The following is a 25,944-nucleotide window of genomic DNA, read 5'->3' as shown; positions in this document are numbered from 1 at the left end:
GACAGTGCACCGAAAGACCTGAGTCAAAACGAGGGTCACAGGATTCACGCTCTGCAGCCATTCATCCTGGTGGGTCCTTATTTGTGAGTAATAGATGAAAATTTGGAATTTCACATGATGCTTTATAGCTTTAAAATGGTAATAATATAGAGACTGGTTGCATAGTAATGATTAAGGTACTAACCTCACATCCAGAAGGTTGTTGGTTCAGATGTCATCAGGTGCATTGAATTTTTTAGTTTTTAATTCTGTATCAAAATGACTTTGATCATTACTTTTATTCAGTTAATTGGTTTAAATGTAATCTTTTCCAGTCATCTGTTGCAAATGACCAGATAATGATTACATTTCCTCGAATACATATGTTTTATGTTTCATGCTTTTCAGAAAGATGTGCGCTACAAGATGAACATATTTTGAAAGTTCAAATTTTTTTAGTATTGATCCGGTTCGCAAATGTAAAACCGTGGCTGATGCACAGAACAGTCCGAGTTATAGTGGGTAGTTTCTATGTGACCCGTGTTTACCTTAGTGATTTTGCTGTTTCCCCTTCGTTTACACTCACGTCAAATGAAAACAAAATGGATATCTGTGGCCTGGAACTATCAAGTGAATTAAAACACTTTTCACATAATTACGGAAGGCTGAATGTCATTAGTTTCAGATGTTATTTTATTTCCAACTTTATGATAGTCAAGCATTAATCACCTTGCGGAACAGTATTTGAAAAGAAATGTTTAATTCCGCAGTACTGACTAGTTTCAACTGTTTGCATAATTTCAAGTGCACGTTTACATTTTCTAGCACATATGACATTATGTCATAATAAAGAAGCAAACATGATGTAATACAGTATTGGTGCTCCAAGAAAATGTACATCCTGAAAACCCCACTGAAAAGCTTAATATCAAGTCGAGGTTTGGGAATCCGGACATACAAATTTGCACTTTAAGTATGCACTTTAAATGTGCACATTTTAGTATGGTTCACGAAATTCAGATGCTCTTTGAGTATCCTCCGATGTCTTGTTTCTTTTATGAAATAATGTATGATCTTTTAATATTTTACACGTGCAAGACATACGGGCTTCCTACGTCATGATAGTTACCGAAGCGCAGTGTCGCCTGGTATTTGTGCTCTCTGGCAACTGCTGAAACGAACCTATTTCTAGCAGTTCGTCGGAAAATATTGCGAATAGTGGTTTAAAGTGTTACTTTCAAAGTAAATATCCTTTTACATAATTTGGAATATGTGCAAGAATGTACTATGAATTTATTATATCAAAGAGCGTTTGACTCTCATTTAAAAATCAACTCTTTAATGAAGAACCATTTAGAAGAATTTCAAACCCTGAAGATCAGAAATTTGACATTATTGTAATATGCGCAAAAAAGATTAACATTATATGCAAAAGCTTAGCTTCTCTTGCAGTTTAGGGCCAGTATTATATATGAAAGCTTTTCTTTTCTTGTAGCAACACTATGTATATTAATTAAAATTATTAACTTTTCCTGTTTGTGTGTTCGTGCTACTTAAGTGATGTTGCTGTTGGCTGACTTCATCACGTATCCTATGCTCTGAATTTTCGCTATCATTGGCTGGCGAGATCATTTGACATGAGCTACGAATGGCTTACATAAGTGCATCGAAATCTCGATTTCAATGATTCGGAAAGTAACATGCGGTGTTCAGTGGAATTTCAGAGCGTACTTCCGTAATACGAAAATACGCAGTGTACATGTTGCTGCACATCAAAGATATTTCCAAAACATGTGTCTTTTCCCTGAGTTTCGTTTCCTAGAGTGCCGGGAAAATGTACGCCCGTGTATAAAACCATAACCATTAAAACGATTGATAAGGGAAAATACACTTTCTCCTGGGCAACAGTATATTTTTAACCGGATATTATATTTTTTTTCTCCACATATACACCCTGAGGAAGTCTCGACTACTGATATATGTGATGGATTACTATTTAACCATCATGTGACATTTGCATTCAACAGGCAAAGTTCAGAAATCTGGTGTAGGAGTACTGCATGCTCTAATTCAAAACAACAAAAAGCAGTGGAGTGACTATTACTGAATGTTATCAGGTCGCTCATTGAGCATTCCTATGCCGTACTGTTACTGGTGACGTGTTATGATGCCTTTATCGTTAACTTCCTAAAAAGAAATGAAAGGCTGAGCCCCACCAAAAGACGTAAACTCGAGCAAAGAGTAGTGTGAACATTATATTTTACTTGTTACAGCTCCAAAAGTGTGTTTTGGGCTACGAATTCCATCCCAAGGGGTGTGTGCATCACAGCTGGAATTTGTTGCCAACAGTTGACACCTTTCGGTCGCAGTGTAAGAAAATCGAACAACAAAACTACATCACCTGTGCTACTGCATGATAACGCACTCTATTGATTTGAGGAACAAAACTATCCAGGAGATTGATAGGAAAGTCCTCTCTCAAGCACTTGTCTCTCTCGTCATATACTTGTAAAATTTTACCTTTCCCACTCTTGATAGATCAACCGTCAAGGCAATTCATTTCTAGATGAAAATACCCTTAAAACTACACTGGTTTAATGACATCGTTAGAACCAGTAGGTTTCTACGGGCGTAGAGTTTGTAAACTACTTTAGCATTGTTAGATTGTTTTAGATATCGCACAAGAAAATTCTGCTGCTGATCAATTTCTCCTTGACGATTACTGTTCAGTTCAGTAAACTAATGAAAAACGGATTCATAGTGTGTTTTCTTTGAGACATGTCCGAAAGAACAGGCACACCACATATATCCATATTCAGGGTGTTTCAGGATGAATGGTACATGTTTTAGCAGGTGGTGGTACAGACAAATTGCATAAAAAAATTCCATATAGATGCGTCCACTTTTTATCGAGTACAGAGATACAGCTGTTAGTACGTAACCCTAACAAACTCAAAGCAAAGGCGAATGAGGACGTTCAAAGTTGATTTTCAAAAATTCCCCCACCAACTTCAATGCACATTTCACTTATCTTGATAACACCATGTGTAGCTCTTCTGTGGTCGTCTTTACATTCTTTTATGAGGGCTGCATTATTCATCATCCGAACGATCAAATCGGCTCTTGGGTTTCCTATTTCTTTGTAGACTTCGCCTTTAACCATCCCCGCAGGCAAAAATCCAAAGAGATAACGTCTGGGGACCTTGAAGTCCAAGAAAAGTGCCCATATCTACTGATCCATCTTCAGGGAAATGTTCAGTTTGGATGATGTCAACTGAGGACTAGAATATGCAGGAGCCCCGTCATGCTGAAACACACACATTCTTGTAGCCAAATGAACCTCTTCCAATAATGCTGGAAGCTCATTTTCAGGGAAGTGTAGACAACGGAGTCCTGTAAGGACCAACATATGAAACTAAAATGCGTTGAACCCAGCTATATGTATGCCATAAAAATTGGACATGTGTTATATGGCATTTTTTCTGCAATTTGTCTATACTGCTACCTCCTACAATATTTACTATTATTTCTGAACCATCTAGTATAATTATTCGGGTCTCAACGGGTCATCAAAAGTTTTCAGTGCTAGACCCACATCATCGGAACCCTCGCGGGAATACAGTGTGGCTGCGAGCGAGTGGAATAATAATCACAGACGACGGGGGAGGGGGTGGAGGTACCGTGCATGTGGTATACGGCAAAGATGAGAATTCATGTCTGACGAGGAGCGTGTGTAGATAGGTGTTTCAGAGTGGTTGGCTGCTGTGTCCCAACAGTGCCGATTGTTGGAGGTTAAAGTCCTCCCTCCAGCATGGGTGTGTGTTGTCCATAGCGTAAGTTAGTTTAAGTTAGATTAAGTAGTGTGTAAACTTAGGGACCGATGACCTAAGCAGCTTGGTCCCATAAGATCTTACCGCAAATTTGCAAAATTTTAAATCCCAAATACTGCATCTCGGTTTTTGCAGTAGTGCAATAGGTGTGCACTGGTTAGATGCAACTGAAGAGACTCCAACTCGGATTGTGGTTAAGGGCGAATCCCAAGCGAACAACTGGGAGCGGAAACTTAATATCATCGGAATCTTGTTGAAGGACCACAACATGCGATCATTTGACCGATTGCAGAAAGTTCAGTTTATACATACTTAGCAAAATATATCATGTCGCAGCAGTCTTACCGGTACCAAAGGTCACCGCACATAAAATACTAGCTGTAGCGTCTTGGTATGTGTGGAAACAAAAGATCTTCAAAGTATCCTTCCACACGGTGACTTTGCAGAGGCAAAACAGAGGACTTGGAATTAAAGACGTGCTTTTAAACTAATACATGCCACTAAGAGAGGCATCACGAAACTTCTGGGGACAGGAACGCTCCTGTTAACGTAGCACATATAGGTACCAGCCTAGATTACGTCTGAATGTACTGTGGCGATTGGAGCTGTATAAGACGTCCACCAGCACAAACCAACACTAGAACCATCTATGATTATATTACCAGACATCTCTTCACAACCCAATTCCGGTCTATCAACAATAAAATTCTACCAACTAGAGTCAGTGACGTATTGTAAGACATTGTAAATGAAACCATATCCACAGCGGAAAGATTATGGTAAATGAAATTGAGGCCATCTCCATACTGCGACAAATGTCGGCTTGTAGAAACTGTAGCGCACATCTTCTTATGTGCAAATAGAATCAGAATTTCTAACTGGACTAGGAGGAAATTAGCACTATCAACAGAACCACAGAAAGTCATATACCGATAACTGAAACTTTACAACCTTACAGGAAATGTTACCCATTGTGGTAGATTCTTTTATGTGTTTGTCTATTTTTTGTTTGTCTGTTGTCGATGTATTATGCTCGCAGGAAGAGGTGATAACAACACGATAAAATTGTCTCTGATAGTGCTGTTAAAATAATTACTGTTTGTTGCATGTATGAAGAGTCTTGGGAGAGACGGCTGGATATTTCTGGCAACTATTCATAAATGAGATTGCAGGTTCGAGTGCTGTTGTCCACGTCTCTTCCCATACATGTCGCATTCAATCTGAAACAATTCTGCTATTTCAATACTTCCCAAAATACTATTAAAGGTCGTGACGCTCACCTTTGTTCTCATGAAATAACAACAGTTTATTGTGTCTCCACATAACATCAAACCACAGAGAGAGTAATATTCCGAGTCAACGATATAATTATCATAGTATCTCAGATAACGTCATTGCCACTTGGCTTTCTCACAGTCAATTCAGTACATTACATAATTGTTACACTACACCGTCCGCAAAGAATAAGTTATTCGTGGTTTCTGGGACAGTTTGTTTTACGTCTTAACAAACAAGACTTTGAACTTGGAAGAGAACATGTTTTATATTGCAGAAGAACATTCTAAGCTGAAGAAGAATAACAAATATAAGGAATGGATTCAAAATTTTTTTGTCTATTGCTTTATGTGGGCTACAAAGAGGTGGACAGTTTTATTGATTAGAAGCAGAATACTATTCATTCACTTTTTTATTTCTGGTATCTTCTTTTATATTGGCTCTTACTATTCTAATTTGGCAAAACTCCTCCGGCTCCGAAATTTCTTTCATTTGTTGAAAAATATATGCCTTCCTTACAGACCTCATATGCATCCAGTGCATAACAACTTAAATTATGAATATATTTCTGAATGAATGTTTGTTATGTATTTTTCCATCACCCTTTTCACTGTAATAAGTTATGTTCTACAAGGAATGCATGCCACTGGAGGCGGCAATCTGTAATTTATTTTACTTTAATTACTACTTCAATTTTGTTCTACAATTTAAGGCATATATGGGAACAAACATGGAATAAATGGGAATAATGCAGCTACTTAGTGACAGGCATGGGGGAGGCATTGTGGCCAGGCCTTGGGTCTTCGACCCGTGTCCTCTTTGCCTCTGCCTACCTGGTGCTGAAATTCTCAAAGTTAAAAAAGTGCAGTGGTCAGCACGTCTGTCTAGTAAGCAGGAGATCCAGGTTCGAAGCCCAGTCGGTCACAAATTTTCATCTGCCGTCATTGCTGTATTTCAACACGCTGTGACAGTGTGGACATCGGTCCTTCAATATTTAAGATGCAATTGTTTTTTGAGGCAATAGAGGTGATTTGTGAACATTCGTCTTGCCATAAATGTAACAGGAATTCAATCGCATACAGCCCTTAGTCATTGCTTTGTGACGACACTAAACCATGTCACATATATGCAAATCAGATTGTAGTGCATATTTAGTCAAATACGAATGGTCAGTATACAAGTATTTATGAACAATAGAAGCCGGATTCCAGCGAACTGACCACTTAACCAAGTGCAACCTAGAGTACCTGTGTAATGAGTCATTCCAGCTGCATAGCTGAGGGTAATATTTGTTTAGCAATTCACTGCAGAATTAATGTAATTCCTGCACGATGATCTCTGTAGTCATACTGTATCATTAGCAGCTTGCGAATGGAGTACTATGTTCGTTAAATCGGATTACTGAAGCTGATGCCAAATAAAGATAAGCGACGTCGGCGCATCATTATCTTTACTTAAGTAGGTAGTCATCGCTAAATTGTGTGTGCCACTATTAACGTTACTGTAAGCAGTTTGACAACAACACCACCACCACAACTACTGACAACCTGTACCATTATCATCACACAGTTGTAACTCACAGTGATTACAAATTGCTGATGTTTGTCAAGAATAGCGGAAAGCGCCTTATGAATGTGAAGTTCCGTTGGCATTATGCCTAGGACGGAGAGAATCCTAAATTACAAAAATGGGTCACCCAGCAAAGATAAGAGTCCACACATTGTCTCAAGTTCTTGCAGTTTGATATTAATGCAGTTCCAGATGGTTTCACACTAACGGGTTCTTTTGGCTATCGGAATACTCATATGGGAATTATTAAAGTGTAATTGCTAGAATGCTCAACTACATTAATAACACCTCATTCTGGATTGAATACGACTTGGAAAGCGATGTTAATTTGATGTTTCCGTCCCTCTCCTGACGTCTTACTGAATGAAGTCTGAAGTACAAGCACAGTTGTGGTGCCTGCTGCATGGATTCTGTGAAGTGTTGTGGCAGCTGGCAGTCATTACTGAATACAGGCATGTGCAAATATCCTCACTGCTGTAGGGAAACTCGTCTTTGTTGCATTTTTTCCATACTGTAATTAGCACAATAACATAAGGCTTATGCTGCTGAAGAACTTGAGGCCCACAAGTCCTTAAATAAGCATCTCGGAGGGGGAGTAACGCATGAAAGGAAACAGACTGTTGGGCAAAAGAATGGACAAGCTCCTGCTTTTTACGTTCCCGTTAACGCCTACGATAAGAATCTGGTGTCATGTTATGCTTCAGAACTCTAAACTGTTTTTTTCCCCCTCATACTAAAACAAAAGTTATGATATGAGAAGAGGAAATGACTTACATGCTTCTCAGGAACTTAAGTTTTTCGTGTTTATTTTCTCACTTCATACTAAAACAAGGGTGTTGATACGAGAAGAGGAAATGAAATACATGCTCCCAAGACATAGTATTTCCATGTGTGCTACTACTGCGTACAAGAAAGCCCTGCAGTTAAATTTTTGAATGTTGGATAAATTTTGATATCACCTCACATTTCTTTGTGAGAAGGTTCCTATTTTCTTGGGATTCAAATAGAGTGGACATTTCATCACTGGTTAATATTCTGATGACCGATGGCATGATACCCATTGCAATTGCTCAGTGGCACCTGTGAGTAGAGTCTCATGTTGGTTACAATAAGAACATGCAGGCAGTGATGTCCGCTCACTGCAGTCAGAGCCAAGGTGATTTATTTCTGTTCATGGCGAAGCGTCTGCTGCAGTGTCCACGTTCAGCCAACGTAAACAAATTGCAGCAGCATTGGATAGTGCTAATCGCTGCACTTTTCGCGAGCCTTGACAACAAGTGCGCACTGTCTCTGCTAACGATACGATGCAGTTAATACATCTTACTTAATCAACGTGATATGCAGGATGTGGGTTGGGTAAAAATTCAGTTTGTAACTTCCCATCGCATTAAAACACTTCAGTCATATTTGATGCAATATTTATTGTTGGTTGTCTCTCTAATGTTAATAGTATTGATTCAGATTGTGCATGAACATGAAAACACACACACACACACACACACACACACACACACACACACACACACACACACAGTCATTGATTCCATTGAGGGTGACGAATACTGTGTGTTGAACAACACATGCACCAATCAATTCCTCATTTGGAGTCGAGTGGGTGAGATTTTTCAATACTTTGCATTGCAAGAATAGTAACGAGGAGACTGAAAGTAAATGGACTTGTATGCTAAAGAAAATAAGTCTCTGAGCACTATGGGACTTAACTTCTGAGGTCATCAGTCCCCTAGGACTATACACTCATCAATGCACATGCCCCCACCAACATCAAAAATAATAAAAACACTGAAAATGACGAAAAATTCTGGAACATATTCAAAAAAACTATGAGCAAAATTCACGAAGATGACGTGAAAATACTAATGGGAGACTTAAACTCTCTATTTGGGACAAAAAAAAAACCTATAGAAAAACCATTGGTACAAGTTCAACACATCGAAACACTTACACCAACGGCAAATGTGTGAATGACATTTGCCAACAATTTAACCTCAAAAGGATGTCTACCCACTTTATGGAGAGAGAAAAAAAAAAAAAAAAACACCAGTTCCCAGGTAACATGCTTGGCTACCAGGTACAAACTGCTTTTGTTCGCCTTTCGAGATTTGCTGAAAACCAGATTTTTAATTCGTCTTGCAGCTTTCAGTAACCCTTGAGTGTCAGAGCGAAGACCTTAATATACTGCAAAATTCATAATGCCACTTTTGTTTTCTGCCGACATATTTGTTGTTGTTGTTGTTGTGAATACGTAATTTTATCTATGAACTGCCACATTTTCATAATACTTGCGAATGACACAGAAAATGAAGTAAATACAGATCTTTTCGAAGTTGGTAATATCCTACTAATTTGTTTTAAAATAGGCTCAATTGTCTTACAGATACTCATTGCTTTATTAAGATAGACTGCTGTCGTGATGTTTCTGCAGTAAGCTGAATTTAATTTGTATTAGTATAGTGAATATTTTAATTGCGTTTTTCATTAGTTTACTGAACGGAACAGTAATTGTCAAGGAGAAATTGATCAGCAGCAGAATTTTCTTGTGCGATATCTAAAACAATCTAACAATGCTAAAGTAGTTTACAAATTCTACGCCCGTAGAAACCTACTGGTTCTAACGATGTCATTAAACCAGTGTAGTTTTAAGGGTATTTTCATCTAGAAATGAATTGCCTGACGGTTGATCGATCAAGAGTGGGAAAGGTAAAATTTTATAAGTATATGACGAGAGAAACAGGTGCTTGAGAGAGGACTTTCCTATCAATCTCCTGGATAGTTTTGTTCCTCAAATCAATAGAGTGCGTTATCATGCAGTAGCACAGATGATGTAGTTTTGTTGTTCGATTTTCTTACACTGCGACCGAAAGGTGTCAACTGTTGGCAACAAATTCCAGCTGTGATGCACACACCCCTTGGGATGGAATTCGTAGCCCAAAACACACTTTTGGAGCTGTAACAAGTAAAATATAATGTTCACACTACTCTTTGCTCGAGTTTACGTCTTTTGGTGGGGCTCAGCCTTTCATTTCTTTTTAGGAAGTTAACGATAAAGGCATCATAACACGTCACCAGTAACAGTACGGCATAGGAATGCTCAATGAGCGACCTGATAACATTCAATAATAGTCACTCCATTGATCTCTCCCCCCCCCCCCCCCCCTCCCTCGAATTAGGGCATGCAGTACTCCTACAACAGACTTCTGCACTTTACCTGTTGAATGCAAATGTCGCATGATGGTTTAATGGTAATCCATCACATATATCAGTAGTTGAGATTTCCTTAATGTGGATAATCATTCATGCCAGAACAATCTGGTGTATTTTTCCCAAAAGCACTTGCTCCACACACAGTTCAAATCTTTCTAGCTACCTCTTATGCATTCACCCCTCTGTTATACCAAAAGTAACTATTGTGTTGCAGATGTTACACCTATTTCCATTTGCGACTCACTTTTACAATGCTTAACTGTAGTTAATTTATTTTCAAGTATGCAAAATCCAATGTTTAACTGCAAGATGATAACTAGTACCTCAAATTCGAAAATGACAGTTGATACATACACTGACTGCGTCGCGTTGTTTTCACATGGCCGGCGCCGAATTTCAGGCGGCGGGTGGCGTCTGGCTGGTGGCCGGTAGCCACTGCAGCGTGAGGAAACGCTCGAGCATAAGCTGTTCTGATCGCGACGCAGTCACGAGCTGTCCTGCAATCAGACTCATAGCTTTATACGAGGACCGAAGTGTGGTAAAAAAAAAAAATAATAATAATAAATACAGTTGGATGCAAACAGGCGACTATAAGTTTAGAATGTACAACAATTATCACTAGACCGTGGGCTCACACAACCCGACAACATCTCGGAAGTAGACAACACTTCTGCGTCTTACAGTGTTGCCAGGTTGTGCAGATGGCCGGACTTATTGTCAGGGGCGGTCAGATTTATTGGCCACCTTAAGTGAGTGATTCACACTGCCAGCGGTCAGTTTTTATGTCTAAGACTGTACGTGACAAGATTCGAACTGGAAACATTTTGCATGTTAGGTCAGTATCTTTAACTATTATACGATATAACTAGTTCATAAATTGTTACTATTTTTAAAGCTGTAGAACAGACACAAAACCAAAGGTTCTATTACACGGCAATTTCACATTAAAGATATAGGTGCTTATAAACATTCTGCCTCAATGAAATGTTGCACTTAGCTCTTTCACTTTGCATACGTTTAATCCGGACAATTATAGCCCCATACATTATGACGTTAATACATTAACCAGTGTGGCGCACTGAGGAGTCCCAGTGTGGCGCACTGAGGTACTGAGGTTGAGCAGCTAGGTCAGCAGCCTATATGCACACTGCCCAAGGGGCGTTATCAGTGCATATCCTGAGGTTGTGTTTTGGTCTTCTTTTGTCATAGGTACACTCAGTTCAGTGCCGGCTATACAGTGTTAATGTTTCCTACTGCTGACAGGTGTGCTGGTGAAATCATGCACCATCACATCTCCCCCCCCCCCCCCCCCCTCTCTCTCTCTCTCTCTCTCTCTCTCTCTCTCTCTCTCTCTCTCTCTCTCTCTCTCTCTCTCTCTCTCTCTCTCCAAAATTCCACACCGTTGTCATGTATTGCAGATGTGAATGACAAAGGGGGGAGGCAAGAAGCTGCACATAGATATGAGCTGGGAGCCGTAGCTGTGGAGAAAGGTGTACTCCCAGCTGTACCCTGCCATCTGTCTTGCAAGAGCAGAGGAACATCTTCCGGAAAACACTGCTCAGGTCCTGAGGATGTTTCCTGGGGCGATGACGACGCCAACAATGGCAGGTCCAGGTCCACCAGGTCAGAGAGCGGTGGTGATGTCGGCGAGGTTGTGATAACTATTGGCTCATGCTGGGGTGCATTGACTTCACCGGCAGGCAGCTACATGGGCTGCATGACCCCGTGAGGCCATGAATCGGGGGGGGGGGGGGGGGGGGGGGAGAAAAGCAGTAGACTCATGGGGCAGATGACAAATGCGAATTTGACCAGAAGGCTTGGGCATCAAAACCAATGGACTTCCCCACTGACTAGCTTGTGTTGGAGCAATCACACCATTATCTTGCAATTCTTTTAATTCACTGGCTCATTTGTCTTAGAAAGCAATGGAAACAGGCTGAGCCCGGAAAAAATTGACGCTGTTCATATCTTTCAGGGTAATGTGTGCTAAAAAATTATGTTTTTCCAAGTCAGTCAGAAAAGAGTTCAGGACATTACTGAAGCAAACTAGCTACACTGCCTTTTGAATTAAAAGCAGTCACTGAAAATATGTTGTCTTGGATGCTAAGGCCGAACAAGTCAAAAAATCAAAGCCAAAAAAATTTCACTGTCTCGTGAATGCAACACAGTGAATTTCACTGTCCTAGCGTGAAATTTGTAAGTTTGCAGGCAAACTACACCGTCCAAGTACTGGAATTTCCTGTCCCTTTTATGCAGTGAGGTGCATGCTAGATTTTGACAGGTGTACTCAACCTAAGTCTTTGTAAGTGGCATGATTAAGCAAAGTTACAGAAACACCTGTGTCCGATTAAAAGTCAACAAGACTGCCAGCAATTTACGGTGTTACAAATAGTTTGTTGGAAAGGCGTCGCACTGCACTGGGCAGATTTTGAAAACATTGCAGTCAGAGAATGTGGACGAGACCTGTTGTTGCGAGAATGGACAGAACTGGCATTCTTTTGCCATTGCAAGCAAACTGCCTGGACATGGCCTTGCTTTCCACATGAGTAACATGTTGCGTTGCGCTATGGACAGTCGTGCCACTTATGGCGAGCAAAACAGCAAGGGCAAGACTTAGTAGATATATAGACTTGGCTACTTGTTTACTAGGTTGTCTGCGCACTCGTGGTGACTGAGTGGGACAGTCATGGGCAAGAGGTGACTTGACCCGACAAATCGGGACCTGGTTAAATTCGTCAGTGGCTATAGTGCTGGAATCAAATTGTTCTAATATTTGCAACACTTGTTGGGGCGAAGCATCTGAGATTTTGGGAATCATCTCTAATTCTGCCATCAGGGACATTGTAACTGATCATCATGTCACTGTAAAAGTTGCCACAACTACACTTGAATTTATGCTTCCTAGTTGTAAATTAGTTTACCACTGGCGGTATGTCTGTACTGGCTTTTTGTTAAGGCTGCTGCGACCTGAATCTGCTGTTCGTAATACTGATGTAATGCACCTACTAGTTCTTCATAGGAGACTGTGTCGGGAGAGGGCGTAGGGAAGAGTTTTCGAATTAAGCGAACAGACAGGAAATAATGAGATTTCACAGTACCTGGATTTCAATGGACTTGACAGTGAGCCTGGAACTGGGTGAGATATTAAAGCCATTCCTCTTTTTTCCATCAGAGTACCAAAATGGGGAGATGTTGTTTAGTGGCTCTTGTTAGATCGGTTGGTTGGTTGGTTAGTTGGGCAGGCGACGCAGTTTTTGCGGCAACCAATTTTTGTACAGTAGACAGCAATGTGGCAATTTGCTGCTTCTGAAACTGAAAAATGAGTTCCAGAGCAAGAGCAGTCTGTGGCTGAGGTGGAGGAGGAGGCAGTGGGGTAGCCATTCTAATGCTAACAAATCACAGCAAAGTATGAAAAGAGAAATAGAAAAACAATGTGAAAAGCTTCCAGTAAGAGAACTAGATTAGTTCTGCGGCTCCCCTCTTGTAATACAGGCAACATCAAGAACAAATTAGCAAATAGTCACTTTAATGACAGCTCCCCTGCAGCAACCTAGAATACAGGTAAAGCAAACAAAACTTGTTGATCAGACTTGTCACCACATTTTGTGGCTGTGCCCTTTTGTAATGTTTTTTGGTTCCTGGCTGGATGAGGAGAAGAGGACGGTATGATAGGTGGGTGGCTGATTTCCTCTCACACAACACAAAGTGCACACGTGGTTAAAATACTCTTTATTGCAGGAACCAATTGAGTACTTAACTTCAGTGATGCCAAATCTGAAGTTCAGTGGTTAAGAACAATCAAATAACATGTACTAATTTTGAATCTTGTCCGTGTCCTTATGACAACTATATACAATGACTAATGTTCCCTCACAACCTGCTACGGTGTGAGGCAATGACTATCATTGTGGAAGATTAGAGCACAATGCAGTGTATTCAGGTACAGTGCAAACTGAGTCCCAATGCGATGTGCTGAGATTGAGCAGCTCTGTTGACTATGGCAGGCTATATGCATGCTGCCCAGGTGGCATTTTCAGTGTGTAGCCTGCGGGCAGGCTGTGGTCTCCCCTTGCCATTGGTGCGCTCAGTTCAGCACCTGCTATACAATGTTCCCTATTGCCAACTGGTGTGCTGGTGAAGGTGTATGCCAGCACAATATATTTTTTGAGAAAATAAAGCAAGCACTTGATGACAATTCAGGGCTGTGAAGTGATTACGGAATGTCAGTAGAATCAGATCTTGTCAGTAAGTGCTTATGTTTTGGTTGTCCTGTGAGCAAAAAAAATTGTTTTGCTGGAACAAGATCCCATCTATATCTTCCATCATCCGCTGCTGCCAAAATTACTTTGTGGAAACTTTGCAGGACAGTATAAAACATATCAGTCCATACTTATTGTTGTATTATCTTGAAGAATGATTGAGACAACGTATCCATTTACAGTGAAATTCGATATTGTCAAATTGAAGCACATTATCTATTTGAAAAAGTACTCCTTTATTCACTTTATTCACAATTGCTTTGATTGCTTTTGGTGTCTCCCTGGATTAGTGACAACCAAAGTGAGCATTGAAAGTGTCTCCTCAAGAAAGGAAGATGATACCCTCCAGGAACATGGAAAGAATGTGCCTGGGACAGTGGTGAGCAAAGGCTTCCTAAGAGACTGATTAGAAAATAGTACATGAAGTTTAGGAATGTTGCACCATATGGCTCCCCAACATTTCTGATATAATGATGAGAAATGATCTGCATTTACTGGCAAAGATACTTGCTCAACATATTTCGCTTGGGGTTGAAGCTGGAACTAAGATAGTTACACCCAAAACCAATAACATGCTGTTTATTTGTTTGCAGTTATTCACACAAATAATCCAATAATAATTAGTCTACTACAACATAGTTGTGATAAATCATAAACCCTTGTAATCCTTATTTACTTATTTGTTTTTCTAGTATTTAACATATTACTCGCTCGTGTATAGTTTATTTTGTAGGAGTGAGGTGTGCTGTTTGTTACTTGAAGGTGATACCTGACATTTAATACACAGTATTTTGCTCCGCCTTTCTGTTATTTTCAGATATTTAAGGAGACAAGGTGCTGAGGAAGGTAACAGTTTAGTGGTGTCAGAAAATGTGAAAAAGATAGTAAAACCGGTGAAGCAAACCTCACCACAGAATTGGTTTGAGTACTGCAGTGCTTCACTAGTGCGATCTTATTAGATGCTTTTGCCTTCCTTCTCCTACTTTTGAACTGGCTTACTCAGCCATTAATGGGAGAATATACAGTTGAATGTGGCCTCCACACCCTGGTGCATCACGGCATTTTGCATGTTGATAAATCACTGCCTGACCTGGAGAATGCAATAAATTACAGAAAAATCCTAGTACTGAGCATTGAACCCAATACTTTTGGATTTGTACTGTGGCACTTTTATTGACAAAGCCACCTTGTTCCCATGAGAAGTAATTGCAAGATAACAATTTTATTATACTGCCAATAAGGAATCATTCATGCTGTGGTGGCTCAAAATTAATAATACTTCTTTATGCTGTAGATAGTTTTGAAATGAGGTGGTGTTCAGTAATCAGAAGGTAAATGGTCACCACTGGTTGAGCACCGTTTGTCTCATTTCACCTAGCCCCCCCATCAGCCAGTGGACTATATGTCTTCAAGTGTGTGTGAACAGTAGGAGACTACATTAATAATTATCTTTTATATTATATGCTCACACAAGCTAAATTAGGTACGGTATATTTAAAAGGAAAGCCGATTCAAAGAGAAGAGCTCTAATTTCTTATTTTACAGTAAATAACTGTTGTTAATCATTTATTGTTAGCTTAATATTTACATGAGCACTTTCGTATTTATTATAGAAAAACAGTGTTTTATGAATGCAAGAACAGACTTTGTTTACAAGGAACAGTCCAACTTAGCATGCAGCTAAATGGAATGTTCAGCCCTTGAATTGAGACCAACACACTTCATAATAACCGCTTTGTAAATCTCCTTAGGTGTTTCTGTTGGTGTAAACAGCATCTGTTGGAGCAAATCTAATGCAACTGTATTTTGTTGTTCATCAGTAGGTCTAATGTTTGATGCAACTGTGACCAAGTAATAAATGAAGTTGATGGCCAATGCTTTCAGTGGGTTGTTATTTCTGCCACAGCTATAAAATGGAATCTCAATTTTATTCACTTCATAATTTTTATTTGTTTGTTTCTTTGTTCGTTTGTAATGCCACAGATGATCTTTACTTTATTCTTGTCGTATTTTACTGTTTGTGCATAGTTTGTGTTGCACTTTATTGAAAATAGACGGTATGTTTTTATAATTTTTCATCACTGGAGTAATTCATCTCCTCTCAACTGGGCAAAGTTTCTCCATAGTATAAACTACTGTAATTCCACATGGTATCCATTCCTTGCCCCTGTTCATGTTTAATTTTACTCTGTTTTATTTTAGGAAAACAATTAATAAAAACTAAAAGAGTGTGTTTAAGAAAGACTTAAATGTTTCACCAGAAAATTTATATTTTTCCACTACACTTGTCTAAACACCATATTAGATTGTATTGTGTTCTCATTATCCAATTATTATTATTATTATTATTATTATTATTATTATTATTATTATTATAGATGTACCACATGAACCTAGCCACTAACCTGGTTTCAATATCGACATTGATCACTGTGGTCAACTAAGCCATTTCTTGTTTCTATTAGATAAGTCACGAAAATATTTAGTTGGGAACAAGTTATTAATGACTGTTGCTTGATTGCCATCAGTCCTTGTTGGGAACTGTACTGGAGTGGTGTTGAGGATGGGATGGGGCTACAAACTGGACTTAAACCACTCTGTAGATTTGCCATTTTACTGTATAATCATTAGACTTGAGTAGATCCTAAGACGCCATGAAAACATGTACCGTCAGTTATATAAACCAATTTTGTTGAAATAAATGCGAGAACATTTGTGTAATTATCATAGTTTCATTTATGTTTGTAAGTGGCTGCTTGGACACAGTATGGCAAGTTTAGAACTTGTCATTTGGTCTTTTTCTCCATGGCCATATCAACTGAGTAATGCTAATTGCCAGTAAATTAGCATATTTCACAAATGTTCTCGCATTTATTTCGACAATATTGGTTTATGTAACCAGAGATACATGTTTTGATAATGACTTGGGTTCTACTCAAGTCTAATGATTTATAATACTTGTAACACTTGATAAAGGCCTAAGGCTGAAATCTAGATTGTGAAATAAACCCTGTTATACAGCCAAATGGCAGTTATATCTTTCAGAAAGTATAGATGTTTCTTGGTGGTCACACGATTTGAAGTTCCTAGCCCTATCAGTAGACTGCAAACTGTGCTAAGATACATTACTAGATAGTGAACATGTGATAAACGACCCTGCATAAGTCTGTTAACAAATGGTGTATTAACAACATTGTTTGAAATTGTCTATAGTGGACTGTGCTTGTATTTGGTGGAGCTATGGTCTGATTGTATTAAATATTACAAATGGGTTTCATATAAAATTTACTATTTCCTTTACAAGTATTACTCTGTCAGTTATTCAGTGCTATTATATCCAATACAAAATATGGGGTGGGATGGGTTGACAGGTCAGTAACCTCCAAGAATGGTGTAAGAAGCATTATAGTTACATCAGTTGAAAGTATAAGGATACTGTATCAAGCTCTTAAGAGAAAATGTGGAAAACTCTTGTTTAATATAATTATTTGGTAAGCTTATCCATTTGTGACTTCACTGTGATGAATTACAATAAACACAATTCCATCTCTGCTAATTTGTCCTTTTTTAAAAACTGCCGGTCTTGAAGAATCTCCAGGCATTTTAATGTGAATATTAACTACTACATGACAAAAGAATAAGCTGCCAGACTACAATTTAGTTGAGTGGTTTGATTTCGGGAGGCAATACGGCAAGCTGCACTGTGTGTGCAGTGTATCGGCTTTGATACTGAGCTTCATGGTTCAGTGATTGAATAAAATTGGAGGCTTCTGGCTTATCCTCTCCTGTGTGGTTGCAAAGCTCTACATTACAGTGTCTGAAGATGTCAGATTAATGTTTCAAAAGCTGTAATGGGCCCTGTGGCAGAGGCGGAATTGTATTTACTGTAAATATTTTGAATATACATGCTAAGAGAAATGGATAATTTCCTTTGTGGATGAACATGTATGCAGAAAATAGGAAGAGGCTGCTGCGATTCCCAGGAAGTGCGTTCCATTTTGTTTCTATGCTAGCTTTAATTTGGTGGACACACTCTAATAAGAAATGTTTCTTAAAATCCACTGAAAGTAGATCTGAAAACAGAATTTGAGGAGAATTTCTCGTACAGTTTCCCCAGCACTGCTCTCTATTCACAGAATTAGAGCAATGTCTTTGTTTTGTTCCAGAAGATTCTGAAGAAATACCAACAAGCTTTTCTAGTGATGAGCAGCTGCATGTCCACAAAGATGCCAGCACAGGAGGAAATATTTGTGCCAAGATACTTTTCTTCCTTCTTTCCTCTGTGTTACTTGTCATGATTGGATTGGTGGTGTTCGAGTACCGTGGATCTGCTGATGGTATGTTTTATGCTTTTGAGAAAGCAGTAATGTAAACTGTTATCTGTATCCGATATCTATAGCTGATAGCACTGAATTTACGAGATGTGACAATAAAGTAATGAGACTGATCTGAAAGAAAAAAAATGTTGCTTACCATTTTAGTCAAGTTTAGTGTTGTCTCCTTCAAAGTAGTTCCCTTCTGATTGTACACACTTTTTACAGCACTTCTGCCATTGCAGGTAACATTTCTGGAACTCATCTTCTGTAATATCCTCAAAGACATCCATCACAGCTTTTTGGACATCTTGTGTTGTTTCAAAATGGTGTCCCTTGACTGCCGTTTTGACTCTTGGATATAGAAAAAAGTCACACGGAGCGATATCTGGTTAATAAAGTGGCTGTGGTAGAACTGAAATTTGTTTTGAGGTTAGAAATTGCTGTACTGACAGAACAGTATGGGATGACGCTTTATATTGATGCAAAATCCAATTATTAGCAATGTTGGCCTGGACACGAAGAACTCTTTTTACTCTTTGTAGTAATATTGGTTAACTGTTTGTCCAGTAGGCACCCACTCTTTATGAACAATTCCCTTGGAATCAAAGAAGCACATAAGCATGCATGGTCGTCCACTGTGATCTTCATCTTCAACATTCGTTCTACCTTCACTAAACATTTTATGCCAATGAAAAACTTGAGCTGTTGACATAACCTCCTATCAAAAACCTTCTGAAGCTTACACTAAGTTGTTGTCATGTTTTCACCCAATTTAATGCAAAAAGAAATGGCATACTGTTGCACAATATTATGCGTTTCCATTTCCATGACGAGAGATACAAACACGTGTTAACTTATTTCAGGACAACTCATGACTGAGCAGTTATCGATGTGCCGCTTGGACTAGAAGCAACTTATAGACCAAGGTTAAAGATATTGTGCCTATGCAAGGCTGCAGGGTTGCCACATCTTGCAAAGAAAATCAGTCTCGTTACTTATTGTTGCACCTTGTATATCATTTTGAATCGTATGCTTATTTTTGAAAATAAATGCTTTTTATGTTAAGTTCTGCCCACTCATCTAATGTAGAGTACCTAGGAAACCTGCTTTCTTGGATCGCTGGACAACAATTCAAGCAAATCATATTAATGAATTTTTATTACGATAAGATAATTGTCAACACTTAACTTTCATGAAATACAGCAAGCAGTGGGTGGCAGACAAATAAGCAGTCTCTTCAGTGTATACAATTTGTAACACAACTGAAACAATATAGTTCCTAAGTCCTGCTGTAGTGTTTGTAGGATGGCTTGTCTTCAACTGGGCCATGGCCAGTCACTGTGGCACTAATGTACTCTTCATGCAGAGGGCGCTAATGTCTCATTGCCGACCTAGAGAGGAGTTGGTCAGCAGAGTATTGACTGACGTCATCTCACTGCCTTCTCTCCTCTGATGTTCTTGGCCATTGTGCTGCCACTTGGCTTTACGCTGGAACATTTTCTAAGTATCAGAATGTAGTAGAAGTGCCATCATTGACACAAAGCAGTAGATGATATTCAAGATTCTTCATTTTATAAAAATCTCCTATCATTATTGTATTGAGAAACATAAGTAAAACTAGGCTTCATTGTGTTGCACCATGGGAAAGCTTTTATTATTTAGCACAAGCAGCTGACTTCACATAGTTTCCAGATGTGATGAAGATATTCTTGTTTTATAATTTGCTGTTTAAGTGACAGGTTGTGGTACCAGGATGGCCCCCTCGTATGCCAACCTATTTATGGGTCGCTTAGAGGAAGCCTTCTTGGTTACCCAAGCCTGCCAACCCAAAGTTTGGTACAGATTTATTGATGACATCTTCATGATCTGGACTCACAGTGAAGAACAACTCCAGAATTTCCTCTCCAACCTCAACTCCTTTGGTTCCATCAGATTCACCTGGTCCTACTCCAAATCCCATGCCACTTTCCTAGACGTTGACCTCCATCTGTCCAATGGCCAGCTTCACACATCCGTCCACATCAAACCCACCAACAAGCAACAGTACCTCCATTATGACAGCTGCCACCCATTCCATATCAAACGGTCCCTAACCTACAGCCTAGGCCTTCGTGGCAAACGAATCTGCTCCAGTCCTGAATCCCTCGACCATTACACCAACAACCTGAAAACAGCTTTCGCATCCCGCAACTACCCTCCCAACCTGGTACAGAAGCAGATAACCAGAGCCACTTCCTCATCCCCTCAAACCCAGAACCTCTCACAGAAGAACCCCAAAAGTGCCCCACTTGTGACAGAATACTTCCCGGGACTGGATCAGACCTTGAATGTGGCTCTCCAGCAGGGATACGACTTCCTAAAATCCTGCCCCGAAATGAGATCCATCCTTCATGAAATCCTCCCCACTCCACCAAGAGTGTCTTTCCGCTGTCCACCTAACCTTCGTAACCTCTTGGTTCATCCCTATGAAATCCCCAAACCACCTTCCCTACCCTCTGGCTCCTACCCTTGCAACCACCCCTGGTGTAAAACCTGTCCTATGCACCCTCCCACCACCACCTACTCCAGTCCTGTAACCCGGAAGGTGTACACGATCAGAGGGAGAGCCACGTGTGAAAGCACCCACATGATTTACCAACTGACCTGCCTGCACTGTGACGCTTTCTATGTGGGAATGACCATCAACAAACTGTCCATTCGCATGAATGGACACAGGCAGACAGTGTTTGTTGGTAATGAGGATCACCCTGTGGCTAAACATGCCTTGATGCACGGCCAGCACATCTTGGCACAGTGTTACACCGTCAGAGTTATCTGGATACTTCCCACAAACACCAACCTATCCGAACTCCGGAGATGGGAACTCGCCCTTCAGTATATCCTCTCTTCTCGATATCCGCCAGGCCTCAACCTCCGCTAATTTCAAGTTGCCGCCGCTCATACCTCACCTGTCTTTCAACAACTTCTTTGCCTCTGTACTTCCACCTCGACTAACATCTCTGCCCTTACTCTTTGCCTTTAAATATGTCTGCTTGTGTGTGTGTGTGTGTGTGTGTGTGTGTGTGTGTGTGTGTGTGTGTGTGTGTGAGAGAGCGCGCGCGCGAAAGCTAGTAATTCTGTTTGTGTGTTTGTGTGTTTTGTTCATGTGCGTGTCTGCCGGCGCTTTCCCGCATGGTAAGTCTTGGAATCTTTGTTTTTAATATATTTTTCCCATGTGGAAGTTTCTTTCTATTTTATTTACATCATCATTAATAATAATTATGATACATTAACTACAAATTATTTATAAATCAACCCAAATCGAGACAAGTAAAATAAATACTAAAATTTTGATAAACCCTGATACAAAAGGTACAATAAATAAATAATATTTCATAAAACACTTACATTACCAATAAACTATAATTTAAAAAAATCAGTTCTATAAAATATACTAAGACAAAATTCAACAAAATTGAACCTCTTCCTAGATACACTTTCCAGTACATCTACTATGTTACAACTTATCTAAATTGAAGCTACTTTAAAATAATGAAATAGAATAATCAATAATGAGAGCGACGGGCGATGTGTACACACCTCAGAGCCAACGTCAGTTAAATTAAATAAATTAAGTTACTATGAAATCCACCTTCATTAACAGTATTTCACCATCAAATCTGTTACAAAACAAAAATCTATTGTAACCCACCTCCTCTTAACTATAAGCTGCACCTTGACCTGAATTATTTTATAATTATAAATCTTGAGAATTATAACTCTAATAAGATTCTCTGGTAACGGAGATATACAAACAAATAAATTAAGTAGACTAAATCGTGTATTATCAATCACGGGGTAGGTTCCTCTGAATGGAATGAGATACTGCCAAATTCTTTGGGTTTAAAGACCTTAACTAATAGTACCCGGGTAAACATAATTAACATTTTAAAATAATAGGGTATCTAATCCTAGTTTATTATTTAAATTTCACAGATTCATCAAAAGAGCTACAAATAAATTTTAACATTTCACCTTACAAATTTATATTTTAACCATAATAATATAAACAACTGTTTTAACCAATAATATTCACTTGTATCAATCGTATAACTGCGGTTGTTGGCACGAATTATGCTGATACTAGATCAATTGCTAAATCCAAAATCACTTGATAATTGAATCAAATTACTGCAAAAAGAACATCTAGTTTAACAAAACTTATATATAATATAAAGAAAAAGTGAATAAACAAGCAAGAATAAAACTTTTAAGAACAAAAAAATAAGAAATTTGAAAATTTATCAAATTAAGAAAAAAAGATTCAAATATTTAAAGAAAAAAATCACAAACACTAACAAAAAAAAAGGAAACGCACCCCCGTATGACCACAACTACTTCTCTGTTGTATATAAATAAAGCTTAATATGGAACATGTATACCGATAAATATATTATATTCTTTCTTATTTAATCTTCATTTTCACTAATAATAAACAAAGAGTAAATACTATAATAAATATGTTTTATACAATTACGTAAATTAATCTAATATGTTAATAAAATAGAAAGAAACTTCCACATGGGAAAAATATATTAAAAACAAAGATTCCAAGACTTACCAAGCGGGAAAACGCCGGTTGTCAGGCACAATAACACACACACACACACACACACACACACACACACACACAAAATTACGAGCTTTTGCAACCGGCGTTTGCTTCGTCAGGAAAGAGGGAAGGAGAAGGAAAGATGAAAGGATGTGGGTTACTTATTTGTTATGTTACTTATCATTGACTTACTTTATATACAGAACTTCATTATTGCGCACTTTGTCCTTCAATACTCATCATATTACTGATTATTCATGCCCGAAACCTCAAACTATTATCACACTTGAAGACATTTCCTGCATTCTGTTAATATTCCATATAGGCAACTATGTTTCATCACTTGACAGTATAACCAATATTCCTTCTAATTATATTTGAAAAAAAAATGGCATTATATTTCTCATATTTTATAACCTCACAATATTATTGCTGCTGTTCACTGATACACTATTGCTCTATGTTCAGGGAAGTGTTTTCTTACTTTAATTTGCATTTTCCCATTTTTGCTTCTATCCTTTTTTCCCCCTAAGGTAAGTCTTTCCGCTCCCAGGATTGGAATGGCTCCTTACCCAAAACCCACATCCTTTCATCTTTCCTTCTCCTTTCCTGACGAAGCAACCGCCGGTTGCAAAAGCTCGCAATTTTGTGTGTGTTTTTGTGTGTTATTTTATTGTGCCTGTCTACTGGCACTTTCCTGCTTTGTAAGTCTTGGGATGTAATATGTTATTAATATAAAATTAAGTTTATATTAAGTTAATTTAAATATCTATTAGTTTAATAATGTAATTGTAGATAATTCTATAATTATATTATTATAATTAATATAATTATTTGTATTAATATAATTATTTATGTTAATGTTATTTTATATTTAAAGTTATTAATTTTATTATTTCCAATTATAATAATATTTAATATTAATTTACATATTATTATATATATTATAATATAATAACCTAATTTAAGCTAAAAACATAAGTAGCTATAATCCTCAGTAAATAAATGTATTAAAATAATCACTTAATAATAATAAAATAAACTTATTAGTATTTAAATGTAATATATATAATAAACCGAATCGAGATAAATTAAGTTGTAATAACCAAAATAATACATAACCAAATTTCAAAAAAAAACTTTTAATTTCTATATTAAGTAAATGAAGTGCCTGACTAAAGGGTTACCTTGATAGGGTAAATCAAGTAAATAAAAATTACCTTCATTAAAAAATTACCTAAGATTGAATTAAACTACCTCCTTTAGTATCAAAAACTAACGTGCATCATACACCTTAATGTAAAAAGGTAAGCTGAACAAGCTAATGGGTTCTTACCCCATTTATAGAGGTATCAATCCTCTCCTTTTTAATGACCAACAACTCTATAACATTTCTCTTCCTATCAACATTAATGATAGGAATGATTATGTCCAATTCCTGATTTGGAGTTTGAATAGGACTTGAGATCAATTTACTTTCATTTATTCCGCTCCTAAAAAGAAATAAAAATATAATAATAAATGAGTCATCAATTAAATATTTTATTGTCCAAGCAATAGCATCGACAATACTATTATTTTCAATTTTGTTGATTCAAATAAAGTATCCAATAGGATGAGAAACAGAATTTATTCCATCAATAATAATCAAATCTAGATTATTGTTAAAGATTGGAGCTGCACCTTTTCATTTCTGATTTCCAGAAGTAATAGGAGCTTCGAGATGAAATAATTGTCTAACATTAATAACATGACAAAAAGTTGCCGCAATAATGGTATTATCCTATTGTATTCAACTAAGAACTTTCATTTGAACAATTATCATTTTAAGAATCATTTTTAGGGCACTAGGTGGTTTAAATCAAACATCTCTACGCCAACTTCTAGCATAATCTTCAATTAGACATTTAGGGTGAATAATTAGATCCCTAACAGTCAGAGAAAATATCTGAGAACTATATTTTATTATTTACTCACTACTAAGATTAATCATGCTTTTATTATTTAAGCAAAGAAACCTATTTTTCATAAACCAAATTTATTCAGCCAGAAATGTAAAAACTGAAATTAAATTCATAATATTCTTATCTCTCCTATCTCTAGGTGGTTTACCACTATTTCTTGGATTCCTACCAAAATGAATTGTAATACAATCATTAATAGAAAACAACATAACTATTATAACCATTATAGTTGTATTAACTACAATTACACTTTATTATTACATATGTATTAGATTCTCGGCCTTAATTATGTCATACACAGAAAATTCATGATCTATAAAGATAAAGTCTCAAAAATCAAGAATTATTCTTCCTATAACAGTAATAATTTCAACAATAGGATTGATTTCAACATCAACCCTAATTTCATTATACTAAGGACTTAAGTTAATTAAACTAATAACCACAAAGTTATAATTAAAAGAATAATCTTTTAGGCCTTAGTAAAATTTTACACCTCTAGAATTGCAGTTTAGAATCATAATTGAATATAAGACCAAAGTATGGTAAGAGAGAAAACATCTCATAAGTAGATTTACAGTCTACCACCTAAAATTCAGCCATCTTACCGCAAAAATGATTATTCTCGACAAACCATAAGGACATTGGTACTTTATACTTCCTATTTGGAGCATGAGCAGGAATAGTAGGAACATGAATAAGAATACTTATTCGTGCTGAACTTGGTCAACCAGGATCTCTAATTCGAGATGACCAGATTTATAATGTTATTATTACAACCCACACATTTGTAATAATTTTCTTTACAGTAATACCTATTGTAATTGGTGGATTTGGTAATTGACTTGTACCATTAATAATTGGTGCACCAGATATAGCATTCCCACGAATAAATAAGTTTTTGATTACTACCACCTTCATTAACCCTTCTTACATCTT

At 37.8% G+C, this 25,944-nt stretch overlaps 1 protein-coding gene across 13 annotated transcripts in view; it reads left to right on the top strand.

Moving 5' to 3' along the window:
* The window catches only part of LOC126355275 (uncharacterized protein DDB_G0283697), a 211,939-nt gene that overhangs the window by 13,881 nt on the left and 172,114 nt on the right, over positions 1-25,944 (top strand). For 9 of the 13 annotated variants that reach the window (XM_050005650.1, XM_050005644.1, XM_050005580.1 and 6 more), the window contains exon 2: positions 18,301-18,471. In XM_050005650.1, coding sequence (XP_049861607.1) covers positions 18,301-18,471 — 171 coding nt within the window. The remainder of the gene's footprint in view (positions 1-18,300; positions 18,472-25,944) is intronic. The other 4 variants (XM_050005572.1, XM_050005630.1, XM_050005614.1 and 1 more) reach the window with 1 other exon arrangement.

The sequence above is a fragment of the Schistocerca gregaria genome, chromosome 1, assembly GCF_023897955.1.
Source record: "Schistocerca gregaria isolate iqSchGreg1 chromosome 1, iqSchGreg1.2, whole genome shotgun sequence".
NCBI lineage: Eukaryota > Metazoa > Arthropoda > Insecta > Orthoptera > Acrididae > Schistocerca > Schistocerca gregaria.
The sequence above is the reverse complement of the archived record's forward strand: the minus strand, read 5'-3'. Positions and strand labels throughout refer to the sequence as shown.